Consider the following 17684-nt stretch of genomic DNA (forward strand, 5'->3'; position numbering starts at 1 on the left):
AGTTCTTATCCAAATATACACTAAATTGTTCCTAGACCTAGATTCAGCCTGCAGGAAAATGCTAATGGAGACTACCAAGAACCTAGGAGAACCTTCTCTGTCTTTGACCTGAAACATCAGTTTAATGACAATATCACTGTGTGCATTAAATGCTTAATTTTATTCTTATTTTAGAGGAAAAGTTAAAATACCCTAGGTAGATATTTCAAGCAATGAAATAAAATTTAAAATAATTAAGACCACTCATGTCAGAAGGTAGTCACATTATGCAAATTTTCAGTTATGACATAATTCTCCATAGAGGGGATCAGGCCCAAAGGTACCCTCTGGCCAATAATATAACTTACAGATATACTTCTGTCACAAGAGCCAAATGAGCTAGCTACCATTTCTGAAAGCAGCAGTTTCTAATCTGTAAAACTTCATGAAAATGAAACTTCATGTAAATGAACTGTATTTACATACTATTCAATTAAAGGATGGAACTGTGATCTCTAAGATCCATTCCAGCTTTAAAATCTGAATTACAGGGTTTTTCTTTGAACAAGGACAAAATTTTTAATAAAAATCCTTTGGGCCTTCCAGGTGAAATGCTACTCTACCATCCAACCCTTGTACTCCCCCCTTTTGAAAGGCTGCTGCAAATTATAAATGTCATCAAAATTTCATTTTATGATTAAGACTGCATAACTGCTGTAACAACAAAGAGAGCTAACATCTTATATGCATAGATTAAAACAGAAGTTCACAAAAAACACTCAACTGGTTACTGATTTACAGACCTCACAGAACTACATCACTGCATCTCAATGTTTATTAAACACTCTAACAAAGACAAATATTTTTCTTTTCAAAATTTAACAATTCCTCTTCGCCTTACAATGCATCAGTTCCCAAATTTAAAAATTTTACACTTAACCAGGCATATATTAGAACATCAACATATTTCTATGTGCTTATCTATTTCAAAGCATGTTTCACTCTAACGTTTAAATCGTCAAGATTCCGTTTTTACTTAGAGAATTATACTTTTTAAAATAGCACATCTACATTTTTATTTAAATAACATACACTAATTGAAATAAAATTCACTATTGAAACCCTTTGCCTCAATTGTTTAAATACACTTTTCTTGCTTCCTTCAAGATGGAATTTGAAATAGTCTCAAACTAAAAGAAATTTAACTATCTTTTCAAAGAGTACTTTGAACTGACTTGAACCAGCATTCTCATTCAAAATTAAGATTCCCAATTATTATTTAAACCTTCCTCTCTCTAGATCCACAGGTCTTTATAATCATCTCTCTAATATGTCCCATAATATATCCTCACACCACTAGTTCCAAGAAGAAAAGAAAAAAAGGCATTCCTTTACCAAGCAATTTCAGAAAATTCTTGACTGCAGGTCCTGTATATTTAACGTATCAACACAAAAGAATACGCAGCACTTCTTTGACTACAGAACCCTTCTGTTCTCAGACCACTTCAAGAAGCCAGTATCACATGGAACAGGTTTCAAAAACACTTCCCTAAAGCCTCCCTCAAACCACAGTTAAATTAGGAGATCTTCAATCTCTCCCCTCCAACCTAAGAGCGCAGTCTTTCAATCCATTAGAGCAAAAGCAAATGGAGAGGATGAAAGGCAAGCATAAGACAAAGACCCATACCACACATACAGACCAAGATATGCCAGCAACTCACCTTTAGTACACAGCTTAGACTCACCATTCTAGAAATCACACTCACTAATCCAGATGTACCTCTTCCCCCATGCACCTAAACCCAACACAATCACCAACAGACACATAAGAAAAAATAAATAAAACAAAAGGCATCGTAATAAAGGGCTAAGTAAATCCAAATGTACCAGTAAAACAGAACAGAAAGTCAGACAAAGTAGATATGTGTAGATTAGAAGAAGTAGTGAAGTGGCAAAACACTGGGGGGTGGGGGCGGGGGGTAATAAGTCAAGAAAATCTGAAAATCTGTAGCAAGCATAGCAATCCATCACATTAATATACACTAAACATAAACAAGGAGGCAGATAAACAAAAAAATCAACTAAGAGAAAGATATAAAAGGAAAAACTTTAAATGGGTCTCCCATTATCAAAAGGACAGAATCTAAAATCCAGGCATTTAAGCTTTTCTACAGTAGAGAATTACTTTCTTTCTCCTAAGAAATGTTCTCACATTCAAGGATAGCATTCCCTTTGTCTACAGCACTACTCCCTTACCTTTTCACCACTTCAATCTTATCTATCTTTCAAGAGCCAGGTGAACTTTTTTACCTCGTTTCCTGCAACATTCCATAATCTCCCTACCCTAAAGTGACCTCTTTAGCAAGTCTTTAGTCCCCTCTAGTTTATATTACTTTTATTTCATGCTATCTACCCTACTACTCAGACAACTTGAAGGTATGGAATGAATCTGAAGCCTTGTTGTATTCCTCCTAACATCCCACACATAGTATGCATTCAATTATTTGCAAATAGAATAAAAAATTTCAAATAAATATGTTAAGTCATTAAAAGCTAATATGTGAAATATGCAACTCTGACATTACTCAAAAATTGCATGTCACATAAGAGCAACCACTTTACTGGAAGGCAGCATAAAATGCTGATTTCCAATTACCACATTACAGAAATAAAAGAGTTCGGTATTCACAGGGCCCAGTTACAACATTCAGTAACTTAAGGCTTTTTAAACAGTAAGTAATAAACTTCTGAAACCACTGATATTATCACCACACAACTTCCTAAAAGCAAAATGATACGTCCAATAGAGAAGAGTTAATAAATTTAACAGACCTCTATAAGACAAACTATGTTATCATAAAAATTATATTGTTAAAGGATATAAAATGGCAAGGGAAAATGCTCATGATGTAATTTATTTTAAAAAAACACACTCAGTGATACTATTAAAATAGGATCCCAATGTTGTCATATCCATAAATGGGGGGGGGGGGTAAAAGAATGGAAGGAAATTCACCAAAAATGTTAAGAGTCACTATCACTGATTTATGGGTGATTTTCTTTTTTTTTTTTTTTCTTTTTTTTTTTGCGGTACGTGGGCCTCTCACTGTTGTGGCCTCTCCTGTTGTGGAGCACCGGCCCCGGACGTGCAGGCTCAGCGGCCGCGGCTCACGGGCCCAGCCGCTCCGCGGCACGTGGGATCCTCCCGGACCGGGGCGCGAACCCGTGTCCCCTGAAAATGTTAAGAGTCACCATCACTGATTTATGGGTGATTTTCTTTTTTTTTTTTTTTTTTTTTTCTTTTTTTTTTTGCGGTACGTGGGCCTCTCACTGTTGTGGCCTCTCCTGTTGTGGAGCACAGGCCCCGGACGTGCAGGCTCAGCGGCCATGGCTCACAGGCCCAGCGCTCCGCGGCATGTGGGATCTTCCCAGACCGGGGCACGAACCCGTGTCCCCTGCATCGGCAGGCAGGCTCTCAACCACTGCGCCACCAGGGAAGCCCCGATTTTCATTTTTTAATTGATACATTTTAGTGTTTTTTTTCCATGAGATGAAGAGTACTTGTTATGATAAGAATACATGTGTCTAATTCCTTATAACAATACATTTTTAATGATTACTACGAGGAAGATATTTAAGATTCTCATAAACTCTCAAATGACTATAAGAAACTGTCTTAAAAACGTATACACAAAATCTTCCCCTAAAAAATAAAAATTCACATTAAGGTTCAAAGACAGTATGCTATGATAACTCTCTGCCCTCACACCACCACCTTTTCCAGGATTCAGAGACCACAAACCACCCTGTTGTGAAAGGTAAATTTAGAATGTTTGCATCTTCGGGAAACCCCTGGCCATCCAGTGGTTAGGACTAGGCACTTTCACTGCTGGGTTCAATCCCTGGTCGGGGAACTAAGATCCTGCAAGCCGTGCAGCGTGGCCAAAAAAAAAAAAAAAAAAAAAAAAAAAAGAAAAGTTTGAAGAAAAATCTTCAATTCTCTACATTTCAAGACTAACAAAATGGAGAGAAAGAACAGTCTGGGGAAAAAGTAAAATGCAAGTTATTATCAGTTCTACAAAGGTACCACAGTAGATCTCTTCTTCCCTGGTCCCCTACATATAAACAAAGATACTATATTCTCTCATGTCTGACTTCAAGTAATGGAAGGAAAAATGGTATTTTACGATTGACTTGGCAATTTAAAAAAACCTCAGTATAACAACTAGAAAAATGTAATTTAAATGCATTATTAACGAAACACATACTTTCACAAATCAAAAAGTTCCTAAGAAGGAACTTAAATAAGCAATATTTCTTTAACAATTGCAAGGCATTTTTAAAACAAAATATATAATATTTACCTAACCAAAAAAAAAAACAACAAAAAAACCTGACAAGGAATGCTATAAACTAATAAACTGAGATAAGATTACCTTTTTACTGCTGATAATTTTTTATTACTACAGTAAAACTATAATCTCCAAAAGAACTTTATCATGCAATGGTAAACTATGGCACACTTTTTTTTTTCTTACTTAGATTAATAAACAGAAATCAATTACCTGGTTAAAGATTTTAGAATTGCAAAGATAGTATACAAAAACAGAATACCTTTAAACAGACTTAGTCCCCTTCCAAAACAAACAAAAACTCTTCAAACAACGAACTTGTAAAAGTAGAAACTGTATTTCAGAAAATTGCTGTAATCAATCCAATGTCCTAAACCAGTCATATTTTACATATTTTCTAGAGCTAACACACGGTCTCTTAAAAAGACAAATTCTTTAAAGAAATACCACAACTGATTTACATACCACCCCAAATATTAAAGTCAATAACCAATATTTGTTACATTCCTCAGCAACTCTTCTCTTACAATTTAGAGGAGAAAAATTTCCTATTCTGGCAAGAGGGTTATTTCTCAACACATTTTAATCACTAAACACTGTCTTTTGTGTACTAATATCTCCATCTGCTGGAACATAACTTCCTTACTACCAAAAGTTCTTAAGGACAAAAACTTTACAGTAGAGATTCTGCAACTACTTAGAAATAAAACTTTAATACTTAATTTCTACCTAGGGATTTTCTCTAACTCACAGGAACTTTAAAGCCTAAAGAGCTATCCTTATTCTTTTACCGATATGATTCAGAAGAATTTACTAAATTAAAACACTTTGCCCGCTATCTTCTCTACTCTTCCTGCCCTTCAGGCTTAAGATACAAATCACTAGCCTGAACAGCAAAACCTTCTCCTTTTAAGTTAACTATCTCTCTGGATCTTACCTCCATAAATATACACACTCACTAACCCCTGATTATAAAATATATTCTCCTCTAATTTCTGCTAGACATGGGGTAAAAGCTAATAGAAACAGTCAGTATAACAACAAAAGAACTTAGCTAATAAATGACATCATCAAGAGGTCAAAAACAAGATTTGGTAGGAAAAAAAACCTCTATAGATAGAATAAAGCCAAAGAAAGAAGGAAGAAAATCACAATCAGTTAGAAGAACAAGAGGTCACTGGTTCTACCTATAATCTGTAATGTGTCTAAAATGTATAAAAAACATTTAAACATATTCAGTAGTGTTACTATTATTAGTAATATTATTCTGAAAGTATGTTCTCTACATTGTAGGATAAAATAAATAAGTAATTCTGTCATTGTCAGAAACCATGATATTTTGGTGTTGGCAGAAAAAGAAAGATGATTATAAAATTAAATATAATGTTAAAACTGAATTGAAAATACAAACATGAATTCATTAATTTAAAATCAATACTGTCTAGCTCAGAAAATGGCCAATGGCCTGGAAGTAACCTCAACAGCAATCAACATGTTTAGTGCCTAAATTCACATCTCTAATACCATTTCCATTAAAAAGAACCTTGGAGAAAGGGTTAATTCTAGTTGTGGGGCAGGTGAGCTTGGGGCATCAAACTGTCCCAAAAAGCAAGGAAGATTTCAAAAGACACAAGAGCCAGTTAGATTATCACAGGCCAAAAGTGTGAAAACCTAAATATCAAAAAGAATATTAATTGCAGTGAGTCGATGAAGATCCATGAGCCCATAAGGATTATCATGAAACACAAAAAATTCATTAGTCACCATTTGAGCCAGCTAGGAAACCAACACTTTACTTTGACAACCAACCAATAATTAATAAGAATAAGCACCGATCTGACTTTTCCATTAGGATCTTATTTTATAATAGTAATATTCCCTGCTGATAAAAGAAAGCTTTACCTTTTAAAGAACACCTAACTTTACAGTGGAAGGATCAGTCTATCTCCACTCTAACCCAGATTATCAATTTTAGGTTCACTAACAGTAGAACCAGAACTGTGCCCCCAGAGCGATGCAACATTAATACACAGTATCCCCTATGACATTATACTGGAACCTGTCCAATTCTTTAGATCTAACTGCCAAAATAATAGATACAGATGACATAAAGGAACAAGCCCAGTGACAAGAAAGTTACATTAATGTCATAAAACAAAAAAAGGATGGTTCTAGATTTAAAAGACTTCAAGTCCTAACAACTAGATTCAATGAATGGTCCTGAGTCAGATTCTGATTTGCACAAGCCAGTTCGGTCACAAAGAATATTTTGGGGACAACTACAGAGATCTGAATGTGGACTGGTTATTAGTTGTAGGATTAATCCATTTTGTTCAGTGTGAAGTCACTATGTAGACTGCTAGTTTTTAAAGAGATACCTAGGGACTTATAGGTAAAGAAAAAATAATTTGTATGCATGTTTATTTTTAGATAAACACCATTTTTTAAAAAAAACTCTAGAGTTTAAATCTAAAATGCAGAAAGATCAAAATATATTTTTGTTAAATATTTCGAGAAAATATACCAATTTCTTAAAATTCCCTAATCTCTTAACTCTTCACATTGTATCCAAATTCTACTTCCTTAAATCCATATATTCTATACACTCTTCTTAGTTTACCCCCAAAGATTTCATTGTGGCATCCTGATATAACCCAAGCCATCGATGGTTCCTTACAAAACTCAGAATAAAAGCTGAACTATTCGCCCTGGCATTCAAGGCCCATCACAATATAGCCCTGAATTAGTCTTCTGGCTCTGCTCTTCTAATTCTCACTACTTCTCTACATGCATTTGCCATTCCAAGTAACTTCATCTAAACACACTTTGTGAAAGTCTTTCAACCTCCCATCACTACTGTTCTGACACCACTGCATTTTTCTCTTCTGCTGGAACATCCTTCACCCCCCCATTCACCTCATTAAATACCGATTAATAATACTACTCACCTATGAATACCAACCCAGGTTCCACTTCTCAAAACCTTACTAGACACCTTCAGCTCAAAGTGACTTCTGAACTTTCAGAATGTTAGTAGTGAATGATTCTCCTGCACTCAAAAATTAGGTGATGTGCAAATGGATAAATTATCTTTCTCCGTTTTTCTCTTCTTCTCTCATTCTCTACAAACTGCTTTGCTTATCTGCTTGCCCATCCCATCAAAAACAACCTTAAAATGTTGACAGAAGTTAGATGATGCAGCCTTATAGTCTACGAAGCTCTTTTGCATAGCATATTCTCCAGCCTCTGAGTATTCTGATTTGAAGTTTGGCAGGGCAGTTGATAACTCAATTTACAGATGAAGAAGCTGAGGTTCAGAAAGGTTACCTATATGTCCAAGACCACCAAACTAATCAGTTAACTGCAAGTCATGATTAAATCCCAGGTCTATCTGTCAAAGAACTGTTGCTACTTTGCAACAGTCTCATTAGTAATATGGACAGAAACTGGAATTCATTTTCATCTTTATGCTGGCTCACTTGTGTACACATGCACACACACACAGAGTCAACACTTGAATACGTCATAACAATGGAAGCATCACTGCAACAATGGTGACAGCAGCAACACTAATAAAGGATTAGGGGCAGTTAATTTCAGAGTAATTTATATTTGGCCTTGGTTTGAAATTTTTTATTTCTTCTAATCAATTCTATCAGAGTGATACAATTACTGTAACACAGCAAACAAGTAACTGTGGTTTATACTTAATTCTTTTGCATACACTTGAAAGAAACAGTGGATGCTGCAGATGTCGGCATCGGGAATGGGATGTAGGAGCTACCCAGTGCAGCGTTATCTCCATTCGATTCATCATCATCCACCTCTTGGATGGCTTTATTTAGTTGCCTACCTATGCTTTTAACCACCCTAAGCTAATCTAAAACTGATACAAGTGTATCCATTCCTGACTCGAATCACCTAGCAATATTAAACCTCTAAATAAAACCTTCCAGCCAGAAATGTTTTTTCCTCTTGAGTAGTTATTAAAAGTAGTAATAAAAAGAACACCAACAATACTAAATATTCACTAGATTTATTTATTTGTACCATGTTATTTTAAGAGCTAAAGCTCTATCCTTTGGTTACTAAGAAGTTTAAGTGAATGAGTTGAAAGCCTCTTAAAACGCCTTGACTTTCTTATTTTTAGCCCTTTAACTATCATAAAGATTTACCAGTAAAAAATGTGTGTGTGTATATATATTTATATTAGTTCCAAAAATTTGACCAGCATTTTGCTCAACTCCAACATATCACAGAATTAGCAAAACCCCCACTTGCTTTTTTTTTTTCCTTCATGTTCACAACCTGAGGCAACAGCAGCAGTTTTCTAGCACTTGGCTGCGTTTTTCTTCTCTAGTACTGCTCAGGGAGTTGCACATTCACCAAACAGATCACCTTGCTTTGTGATTTGGACAAGTCACAACCTCTCCATACCTCGGTCCCTGCACCTATGAAATGAAGACCTTATCCCCCAAACTCTCAGGTCCCTGGCAGCTCTGAAATTCCATGAACTTCCGGTATTACTTTAATATGCCTTATACTCAACTGCATCTAAGAAGAAATGTTTTGTATTTCTTCTAGTTCTTTTCACATACACATCTCTTCAAACACTCTTTGTAAAAGAATTTTGAGACCCTGTAAAATAGTATGACACTGAAGTAACGAAAACAAGGTTCCAAATAAAATCTGCCCAGAAGTTTGCTTTCTACCAGTGCTTTCCTTTCTCTTTAAAATGTAATACATGTATGTTATATATTTTTAATTTTTCTTATATATTTTAAACTATTAAATGAGCTTAAAAGCCACGAGTTCCTCCAATAATCTGCAACTGACCAGGTGATCATTCCCAATCTTTACAACTCAGCCTGCACAAAAGCCAAAAAAGCCAGGTGTTTATTTAAGACCCACTCCATTTTCCACTGTTAATATATAATCATTTCAATCCTGAGGCCAGGCAGAAAACCTTCCTTGCTCTGAACTTCACCATCCCTAGCACCCAACCCCCAAGGATTTCAAGGCCAGCTCACATTCACTGCATGGCTCCCTTTATACACATGCATGCTTGCACACACGCGATCACACACACTCTTTCCTTATTACCATGGCCATACAGCATAGGACCACTTCATGGGTTTAATGGCATTTTGATGTTTTTCTGAGACTTCAACACCCTTGAAAAGCATCCAAATTGACATATTCTGTTCTGTAAGTAATGTGATAGAAATGTTACAGTAAACTGATTCATTTCACCAGCCTCAAAATTTAGTTTAATAAAATATGTAGGTTAGAATCAATACATAAAGCAACATTATGAACATAAACCCAATTTTATTTTATTAGACTTGATAGGATTGCTGGGTTTTCAAACTAAGAGTTTCTGCTTTAGAAAACTGAGGAAATGTTGAAAACATTATATACAGTCACTGCCTCGTTAATTACAAGAATTCTGGATAAATCAGTTAACTTCGACAAGCTATATATTGGTTAAAAACTCTTGACAGATTTATTTTAAAACACTGTTAAGGCTAAAACAGAAAAGTAAACTCCTTTTAAGAGGGTTAAATTTCAGTTATCTGAAAATGTCAATTTATCAGTCTTCTCAGTAACGGCACAGTTTCAAATTAGCTTTAAGAAACACCTGTGTTTAAAAATTGCTATGTGTGTTAAATTACTGTAACAGCCACCTATGTTTATACGCAGCTTTCCTCTAAACTAAAACAATTCAAACAGTTTTTATCCTGAGCACATCAAAGCAGCACTTAGGGACAAGGAATCTTTCATATTTATTGTGCTTTGCACAGAGTACAAGAACTACGTATCCACTGAGTGTTGACTTTTATAGGTAATTGACTAGGGGAAGGTTCACCTATATGATTTCATAAATGCCAAAACTTTCAAGAGCTGAGATGAGCACTGATATACTTATGGACTGATATATTTTGTATAAGGACTGGCTAGAAACTACTGCTTAAGTAAAGCAATTTTATCTTTCTAATTCTCAGTCATATCAATGGTAGTCAAGTAAAATTAAGATTAGGCTCCTTGAGGGCAAGTACTGCAAAAAATATTGTAAGATTTCTAAAAAATACCATCTTTAAGAAAAAAATACACGCCAAAACTATCTGCTTAATCCCATGTTTTAGAGAAATTAGAAATGAGAAAAGGATTTAAAGTGTGAGCCTATTTATTAATTCAACAAACATCTGAGATCATACATGTGCCAGGCTATAAGGTGGGCCACCTTCAAGGAACTAATTCTAACAGGGAAGACAGACACAAAAAGAGATAATAATATTACAATGTTAAGTATGATGGTAACTACATAGAGAGTAGTACCTAACACAGACTGGGGTTATATTTATAGTCAAATTTCGTAACACAGTCACACTAACAAAACAAACTGTACTCACTATGAAAAGTTTAATGCTATTTTTGCAAAAGTTTAATGCTATTTTTGCTTTCTGTTAAATGAAAATAGAGCTGTAAAAATCTTACTTGGACATCAAACAATCTAGCTATTTTGAGTCCCAAAACTGAAATGCTAATTCAAAAAAAAGGGATATAAGCCTTTCCTGAAAGTTCTCATTAAGAAAAAAATACATTTTTGCACTTAAAATTCACAATGAACTGTCTTAATGTCAAAAAAGGAGGGGCCGGAGAAAATGACTAAGTCCTGTCAATCATGTAAATAAAAAATTGGTACCTAATTCTAATTATGACTTCTTGGCATGGGCCCATGCACTATCCCCTTCCCTTGACCCTAAAATAGATCCTTGCGTATCTTCACAACAGCTGACACACAAGTAACAGAAAATCGCTCAGTAGGCTCCTTAATCAAAAAATAAATCCTAACAATGGCATGGCACTTCCAACATCTCCAACTGAATAAGGCAAGTCTTACTTACAATTGCACCACTATAAATCAAAGTGTATTAACAGCATTGAATTCTCAAGTAAATTAAAATGTAATTCCAGTCAGATTATAAAAAGCTGCCCTTATAATCACACTGGTGTAATTCTCTTAATACCAAAAGAGTCAAAAAACAAATCAAAAACCTTACACTGGCCGCAAAAAAAAGAGCATCTCAATCATGCTCAGGAAAGGCAAGGAGGGGTCCACTTCATGTCTTTTGTTGCAGGAATCTATTTCTCTTAAGAAGTAAACCAAAAACCATTTGTTCTTATGGAAAACTGATGCACTTCAATCAGCTTCAGGACTGTGACTACTAGGGATATAATAACAGAAATAAGATTATGTACAAAGCATTTAAAAGGTAAAATTAACTTGTTTTCACTTGATTTTCTCAAAGCCATTTAAGAAAAGGTGCTCATACCAAACACAGTAGCAAATGTGATTAGCAGAGACCTATTTCCATTAACTCAATTACATTATATCCTTGGTAGTACAGATTACTACAAAGCATGTAAACTAGATAAAGTTAAGAAAGAGAAGTCACCTGCATCATAGTACGTACATGCGTTTTGAATACACAGCCGGCCTACAGGAGTTGAGATTCGAAAATACAGAATAAATGTAGAATAAATGACCCGTGATACAAATTATCATTTCCATTATTACCGTACTAAAGCTGCTGACACCTCCTGGGTGAGGAGAAAAAAGGAAAATGTAAAGAACTGATTATAAATACTGGCTTCCTTCTTATTACTAATAATTCAAAGGACTGTGCATACAAAAACACAACCTTTGCTCCTAAACAACAAATTAATTACTTCAACTTAAATAAAATCTGTTTGTCACAGATATTGGTTACTGTCAACAAGGCTTCTTGGGGGGGGGCTGGGGGGGGGACCAAAACTATAGTAATCTTATATAGCAAAATTCCTCTCAATACCAAGAAACAACCACATAATTTTTAAACTGATCAAGATTTCTAAAGAAAAAAAAGAAAGGAAGAAAACTGAAGTGCAGGTAAAACTGAGAATGACACGTTCAATAATAACTGTATAACAAATGGAAATTAACATGGAAAGATGTTCACTAGTAAAGCAAATTTTAATTTAAAATACTTTTTGCCCTCATTTTCAAGGGAGAGGGAACAGGGACAGAAAATAAATTGAGGTCAAAAAGAAAACTTACATCCTCCCTCACCCCAAAAAAGACCATGAAAAAGTGAATTTTTCAAATCAGTAATGCAGACTCTAATCTAACACGTTTGCTCACTTTTTCTGAGCCACACACTGATTTTTCAGTTACTCACAATAAAAAGATTTAGGCTAGCCTTCCTCATAAACCACACTATATATTCGTTAATTTTCGTATCTTCCTAAGAATGAAAAATCAGAATCTAATTTTAATATCCCTAGATCTCCATTTCCCCCTATTTGGGATTTTTAAGTCAAACTGATTTTATTTTTACTTTTACACCGTCTCAATTCTAAACTGCAATACTTTATTAAAACAATTTGCATTCAAATACTGTTCCTGTGTTCCTGCTTAAGTTTCATTTTCACGACAAAGAAAGGTTTCCAAAAAAAAATAAAAATAAAAAAATAAACCCTAGTAATAGCTATTCTTTCCCATGGATGGATGGTCCCAGGGTTCAGTGGAAAACTTCTCTTTAAACGTAGAGCAGTTTAACACTTTTAAACCTTGGTTTTATCTGTAATCTTCTCTATTGTCAATGATGGATTAAGTATAGGAATTATCAACTGAAGTTATGTCATTCGTACCACTGGCCCAACCTAGAATGCATTCACAACCTAAAAAAGCAACCAGGTTGAGGATACTTGGGAGAAAAAGCTGACAACCCCTCCCCCACCCGGCAAAAAACAGAAAACAAAAAAAGATTGTTCACAGTCCGTAGTCAAAATATAGGCTAAAGGTTAACTTGGCATAAAATCAAAATGTTCAGTCTAATGCATTCAAGTTTTAATCAACCAAAAAAATCTAGAACACAGAAATCCCAAATCTGTAACCAGCCAAATAAAAACTCTCAAACTGACAAGGAAATTTTTCAAAAGCTTACTTTTGAAAAATATTTCAAAATTTCTACTCATTCAAAACTTCTAATTATCAGAAGACGCATCTACTGTAACCAAGTACAGTATCTTAACTCAATTAAACTAATCACTAAAGTAAAATTTATAGTTTTAACTAAATTTAAAAACAATTTTTCAGCCAATTATATGGACAAAGGAAATTAGAATTCCTAACCACAAACAGAAGTCATGATTAATTTATTTGGGACAATGACAGGCCACAAAGAGGTAAAGCACAACTTGCCAAATTTCAGAATTAAGTCACCCAGCACGGATAAAACGTGATGCACTCAGAAACCAATATTTTTCTTAAGTCAAAATACGTTTATAATAAGGCTAACAATTACAGGAAGCAGCTTATTCCACACTAAGGAATAACCCCTTTTCCTGTGTGTTTGTACTGGCCTGATAAAAAACAATCAAACTTCCTCGTCATTATGCTCCCCCTTTTTAAACATCCTAGCTATTATACAGAAGCAATCTTTACGCTGGGGAGTTGAAAAGGCTAAAACTCAAGATAGAACTGAGACAAGAGATGGAGTAAACCATAATGAAAGGGAAAAAATATACATGTTATTTAGAATATATCATCCTCAACCAGTGGTCTCCAACATTTAAAACTCAAATGGTTACTATTTTCAGAAGAGAAACGAACAAACCTTTGTTAGAAATAATGACATAATTGGAATTCTAGATTCAGAAGATTAAAAATTACCAAACCAAAGGTTAGAAACTTTTTAACAGAACCAACTCCAAATTATCATTGAGAGAATTCAGACCAACATAAAAGTACAAATGAGAACCCTTTCAGAACTAATCAGAGAAACTCAAATTATTTACTTCAAACAGTGCAAAAGAGGAGAAAATATTTCCAAACTTTTTAATAATCTCCTATGCTGTTTGATTGAATTCAACATTTTAATTCGAAGAATGCAATTTAACTTTAACCCTAATATTGTCAAAACCTATTTTCATTTTAATGATTATAAAGGATTCCTTCTGTACAACTGTGCTTAAAGAAAAAACAAAAAATTTTGCTAATACTACCAAAACTTTAACTGCACCAAAATATGCCAAGAAGAAAATAGCGTATCACTTCTGCAATGTGATAAAATTGTTCCAGTGATTTGAAAGTGTTTTCAAAGACATATATGGACACAAAACGACAAATGAAATGACCTATGATTTAAGTTTCAACTAAATTTGATATAGGTCAGATAATTGAATATGTTACATATTTTGCTCCAAACGTTTCTCATGTTTAAAAAAAATAACTGGCGCCCCTTAGCGCCCACATTTGGAAATACTCAATTTAAGAGTTCCAGCAATTTTTTTTTTTTTTTTTGACATTCCAGAAAGTTTTCTGCCTCCACAATCTTTCAAATGCCAACACAAATAGGAAAAGCAGAACCCCTTAAAGGGACAGCTCAGGTTTTCTCCGGAACAATTTCGTGTTAGCAGATTTGCTGTTTCAACTATGGAAAAAGCCCATTTCAATATGGGCTACTGCTGTATGTTTTAACATACGTAGGCAAAAAAACAAGTACGCACTAATAGCTGACAGTTTTGTACTTTTAAAGTTGTTTCTATGACTTTCTTGACAACAAAAGCTTCTGGGATTCTTCTCGAACCACCTTTTAACACGGAGACATTGCCGGTCTTTTGTTCTTTCCTGACATTCCAACTCTAACCTTCAGAGTCCTTTTCCCCAGCTCTATTGTAAAAAATCTCTCAAAATTCCTGCGAAAAAATCTAAAATCCCCTGCTCAACGCTATAAAGGACAGTTTTCCGTTTTCTTTAAGCAGTCCTCCGGTGATGCTTCTAAGCAGAAGAAACTCCTCGATACTCGATTTTCAAAATAAACATTTCTGTTGGTCATGTTTTTCCCTAGGCGTCCCCAGAAATGCACAGCCACCGGACGCGAATCGTCCCGGTCCCTGCTGAAGACCTAGTCAAAGTAATCCCAGAGTTGGCCAAAATTAATCTTCTCGTCATTCTTCGCTCGCCACAGCTCTCCGCCAACAAAGCTTTGCTGCGAACTTCTACTCGCTTTTACCTTGGCCCTTTCAAACGTCTTGGCCTCCCGTCCTAGCAGCCGAGGCGGCGGCGCCCTCGGGAGAAGGCTCTCCGCCGAAGTTCTTTCGGACGCGGGATTACGTTTACATGTGTCCTCGCGGTATTTCGCGTTCACACCCCCCACCCCCCAAAAGTGAAGTTCAACTCCCAAACACTTCTCGCTTCCCCAAACAAAAGGATAAAAAGTGCTTTCCGCTGTCATTTTGTCCTCGCCTTCGGCTGCATCAGCAGTACTTTCGGTCGGCTCCGGAATTCCTTTAAATTAACCAGCCCCGCGCTACTCCCCTCGAGTACTTCCAAGCTACACAAACTTCAAAAAAACCGCAAGCCACACTTGACTTCCCACTCCGGGAGCCGCCAGCGACCTCTGGGAGGGCCCCCTCCGGGAGCGGCCCCGAGGCCGGTGTCCTTCAGGCGCCCGCGGGGCGCGGGGCGGGCGAGGCCGGGCTGCTCCCCGGGAGGCCCGCGAAGGTCGGGGCCGTCGCGGTGCTAGAGGCCGGGCCGGGAGCCGGGGGCCCTGCAGCCTCCCCCAGCGCACCCGCTTGGGCGCCGGCGGCGAGGGGTCCAGGAGCCCGGGCCCCGCGTCCGGGGGGGCGTCCCGCCGGCAGGGCCCGCCCGCCGCACCCCGCGAGCCCAGCCTCGGCGCCGCCTCCTCGCGCCCCGCCCGGGCCTCACCGTCCCCAGGCGCACGGTCCCCGCCAGCCGCCACCTTCCCGCCCTCCCCACACACCGGCGGGCGTCGGGTCCCGGGAAGAGGGGCCGCCGCCCCGGCGCGGGCCGCGAGGGGCCGGCGAGGCGACTCACCTTCGTCCAGTAGCCGCTCGAGATGGTTGAAGATCCCGCAGAAGTTGGGCAGGCTGCTCATGAGCTTCTTGTCGTTCATCAGCTGCATCAGATAATCTGGGGTGGGCTTCGGCTTCTCCTTCGTTTCCATTTCCCCGACCATATTCCAGGCTCCGCAGCTCACTCCGCCCGCCGCCGCCGCCGCCGCCGGAGAGGAGGGAGGGGCGGGGAGCCCCGGCCGCCGGCCGCTCCGGACTCGGCGTCCCGCTCCGCTCCGCTCCCGCGCCGGGCGCCGGGGCGGCCGGACCGCGCGCTCGCCGCGCTCTCCCCGCCCCCGCAGGCACTTTCCGCCCGCGGCCCGACGCGCTCCCGGCCCGCCGCCGCTCCTCGGCCGCCGGCTCGGCGCGTCGCTCACGAGGCCGGCGGGCGGGAGGCGGGTCTCCGCGGGCCGAGTGCGGGCGCGGGCCGCTCGGCGCCGGACGAAGAGGAGCCGGGCCGCCGCCTCTCGCTCGGCTGGTCGCGCCCGTTCAGCCGCCGCCTCTGCCGCGGGCTCGGGGTCTCTCTGGGCTGGTCACCGCCGCGGCCGCCTCTGCCGCTGCCGCCGCGCTCTGACTCCGCTCCTCCTCTTCCTCCTCCTCCTCCTCGCCGCCTCCTCCTCCTCCTCACTCACTTGGCGGCAGAGTTCGCCTCAGTTCAGGCGGCGCTGCCAGCGGCGGCGGCGGCGCGGGAGGAGGGGCGGTGGCGCGGGGAGGGCCGGGGGCGGGGGGCGGGCCGCAGGCGGGGCCGCGCAGGGCGGCCGTTAGCTGGGCCCGGCCGGCGCGCTCCTCCTTCTCTCGCCGCCGTCGCCGCCCCCCGCAGTCCCCCGGCCCAGGCGCCGCCGCCGCCGCGCCGTCTCCCTCCGGCGGGGTGGGCGGCCTGAAGGGCCGGCGGCGGACGGCGTGACGGAGGCGGCGCACGGCGAGCCCGGCCTGGGCGCCGGGCCGGGGTCGCCGCCCCGGGCGAGCGAGAGCGGAGGGAGGGGGCCAAGTGGCTGTGCTTTCCACTGGGGCGGGGGCGCGGGCTGCGCCGCCTCACACTCCCCGCCGCCGGGCCGGCTCGTGTGGCGGGCGCGGTCTGGCTGTGGCGTTACGGGAGAGGGATTCCCAGCGGGACGAGCTACTGCGCACCAGTAGCTGTGCGCTCGCCGCCGCACAGCCCTATCCTCTCCCCCGTTACTATAGTTCTTTAAAGGCCTCTCCACCACCCGCCCCGCCGCCCCCACCCAAACAAATTTCTTTAACGTCCTGTTGCTTCACGGGGGACTTTCGGGGTGGGCGTCACGTGGCCCGACACGTAGCCGTAAGGCCCGAGAGCGCGTGCGTGCGTGGAGGCCGGAGGCCACGCCCTTTCTGAGGGTCGCTCCGCCCTCGCCGGGGCCCCGGGAGCAGAGGGGGAGGTGCGGGCCCTGTGCGCGCCTGCGTGGGGCGGGGCCAGGGGGGGGGCGCAGCCCC

The 17684-nt window shown here is 40.0% G+C and overlaps 1 protein-coding gene across 7 annotated transcripts in view; it reads right to left on the minus strand.

Annotated features, from left to right (window-relative positions):
• The window catches only part of QKI (QKI, KH domain containing RNA binding), a 148376-nt gene extending 131900 nt beyond the window's left edge, over window positions 1-16476 (minus strand). For 3 of the 7 annotated variants that reach the window (XM_024122638.3, XM_024122635.3, XM_024122640.3), the window contains exon 1: window positions 16216-16452. In XM_024122638.3, coding sequence (XP_023978406.1) covers window positions 16216-16357 — 142 coding nt within the window. In that variant the 5' untranslated portion in view covers window positions 16358-16452. Of the gene's footprint in view, window positions 1-14885; window positions 15496-16215 lie in introns of those variants that run through there. The other 4 variants (XR_002891571.3, XM_024122639.3, XM_024122634.3 and 1 more) reach the window with 3 other exon arrangements.
• Window positions 16477-17684: the final 1208 nt, after the last annotated feature.

The sequence above is a fragment of the Physeter macrocephalus genome, chromosome 10, assembly GCF_002837175.3.
Source record: "Physeter macrocephalus isolate SW-GA chromosome 10, ASM283717v5, whole genome shotgun sequence".
Lineage (NCBI taxonomy): Eukaryota > Metazoa > Chordata > Mammalia > Artiodactyla > Physeteridae > Physeter > Physeter macrocephalus.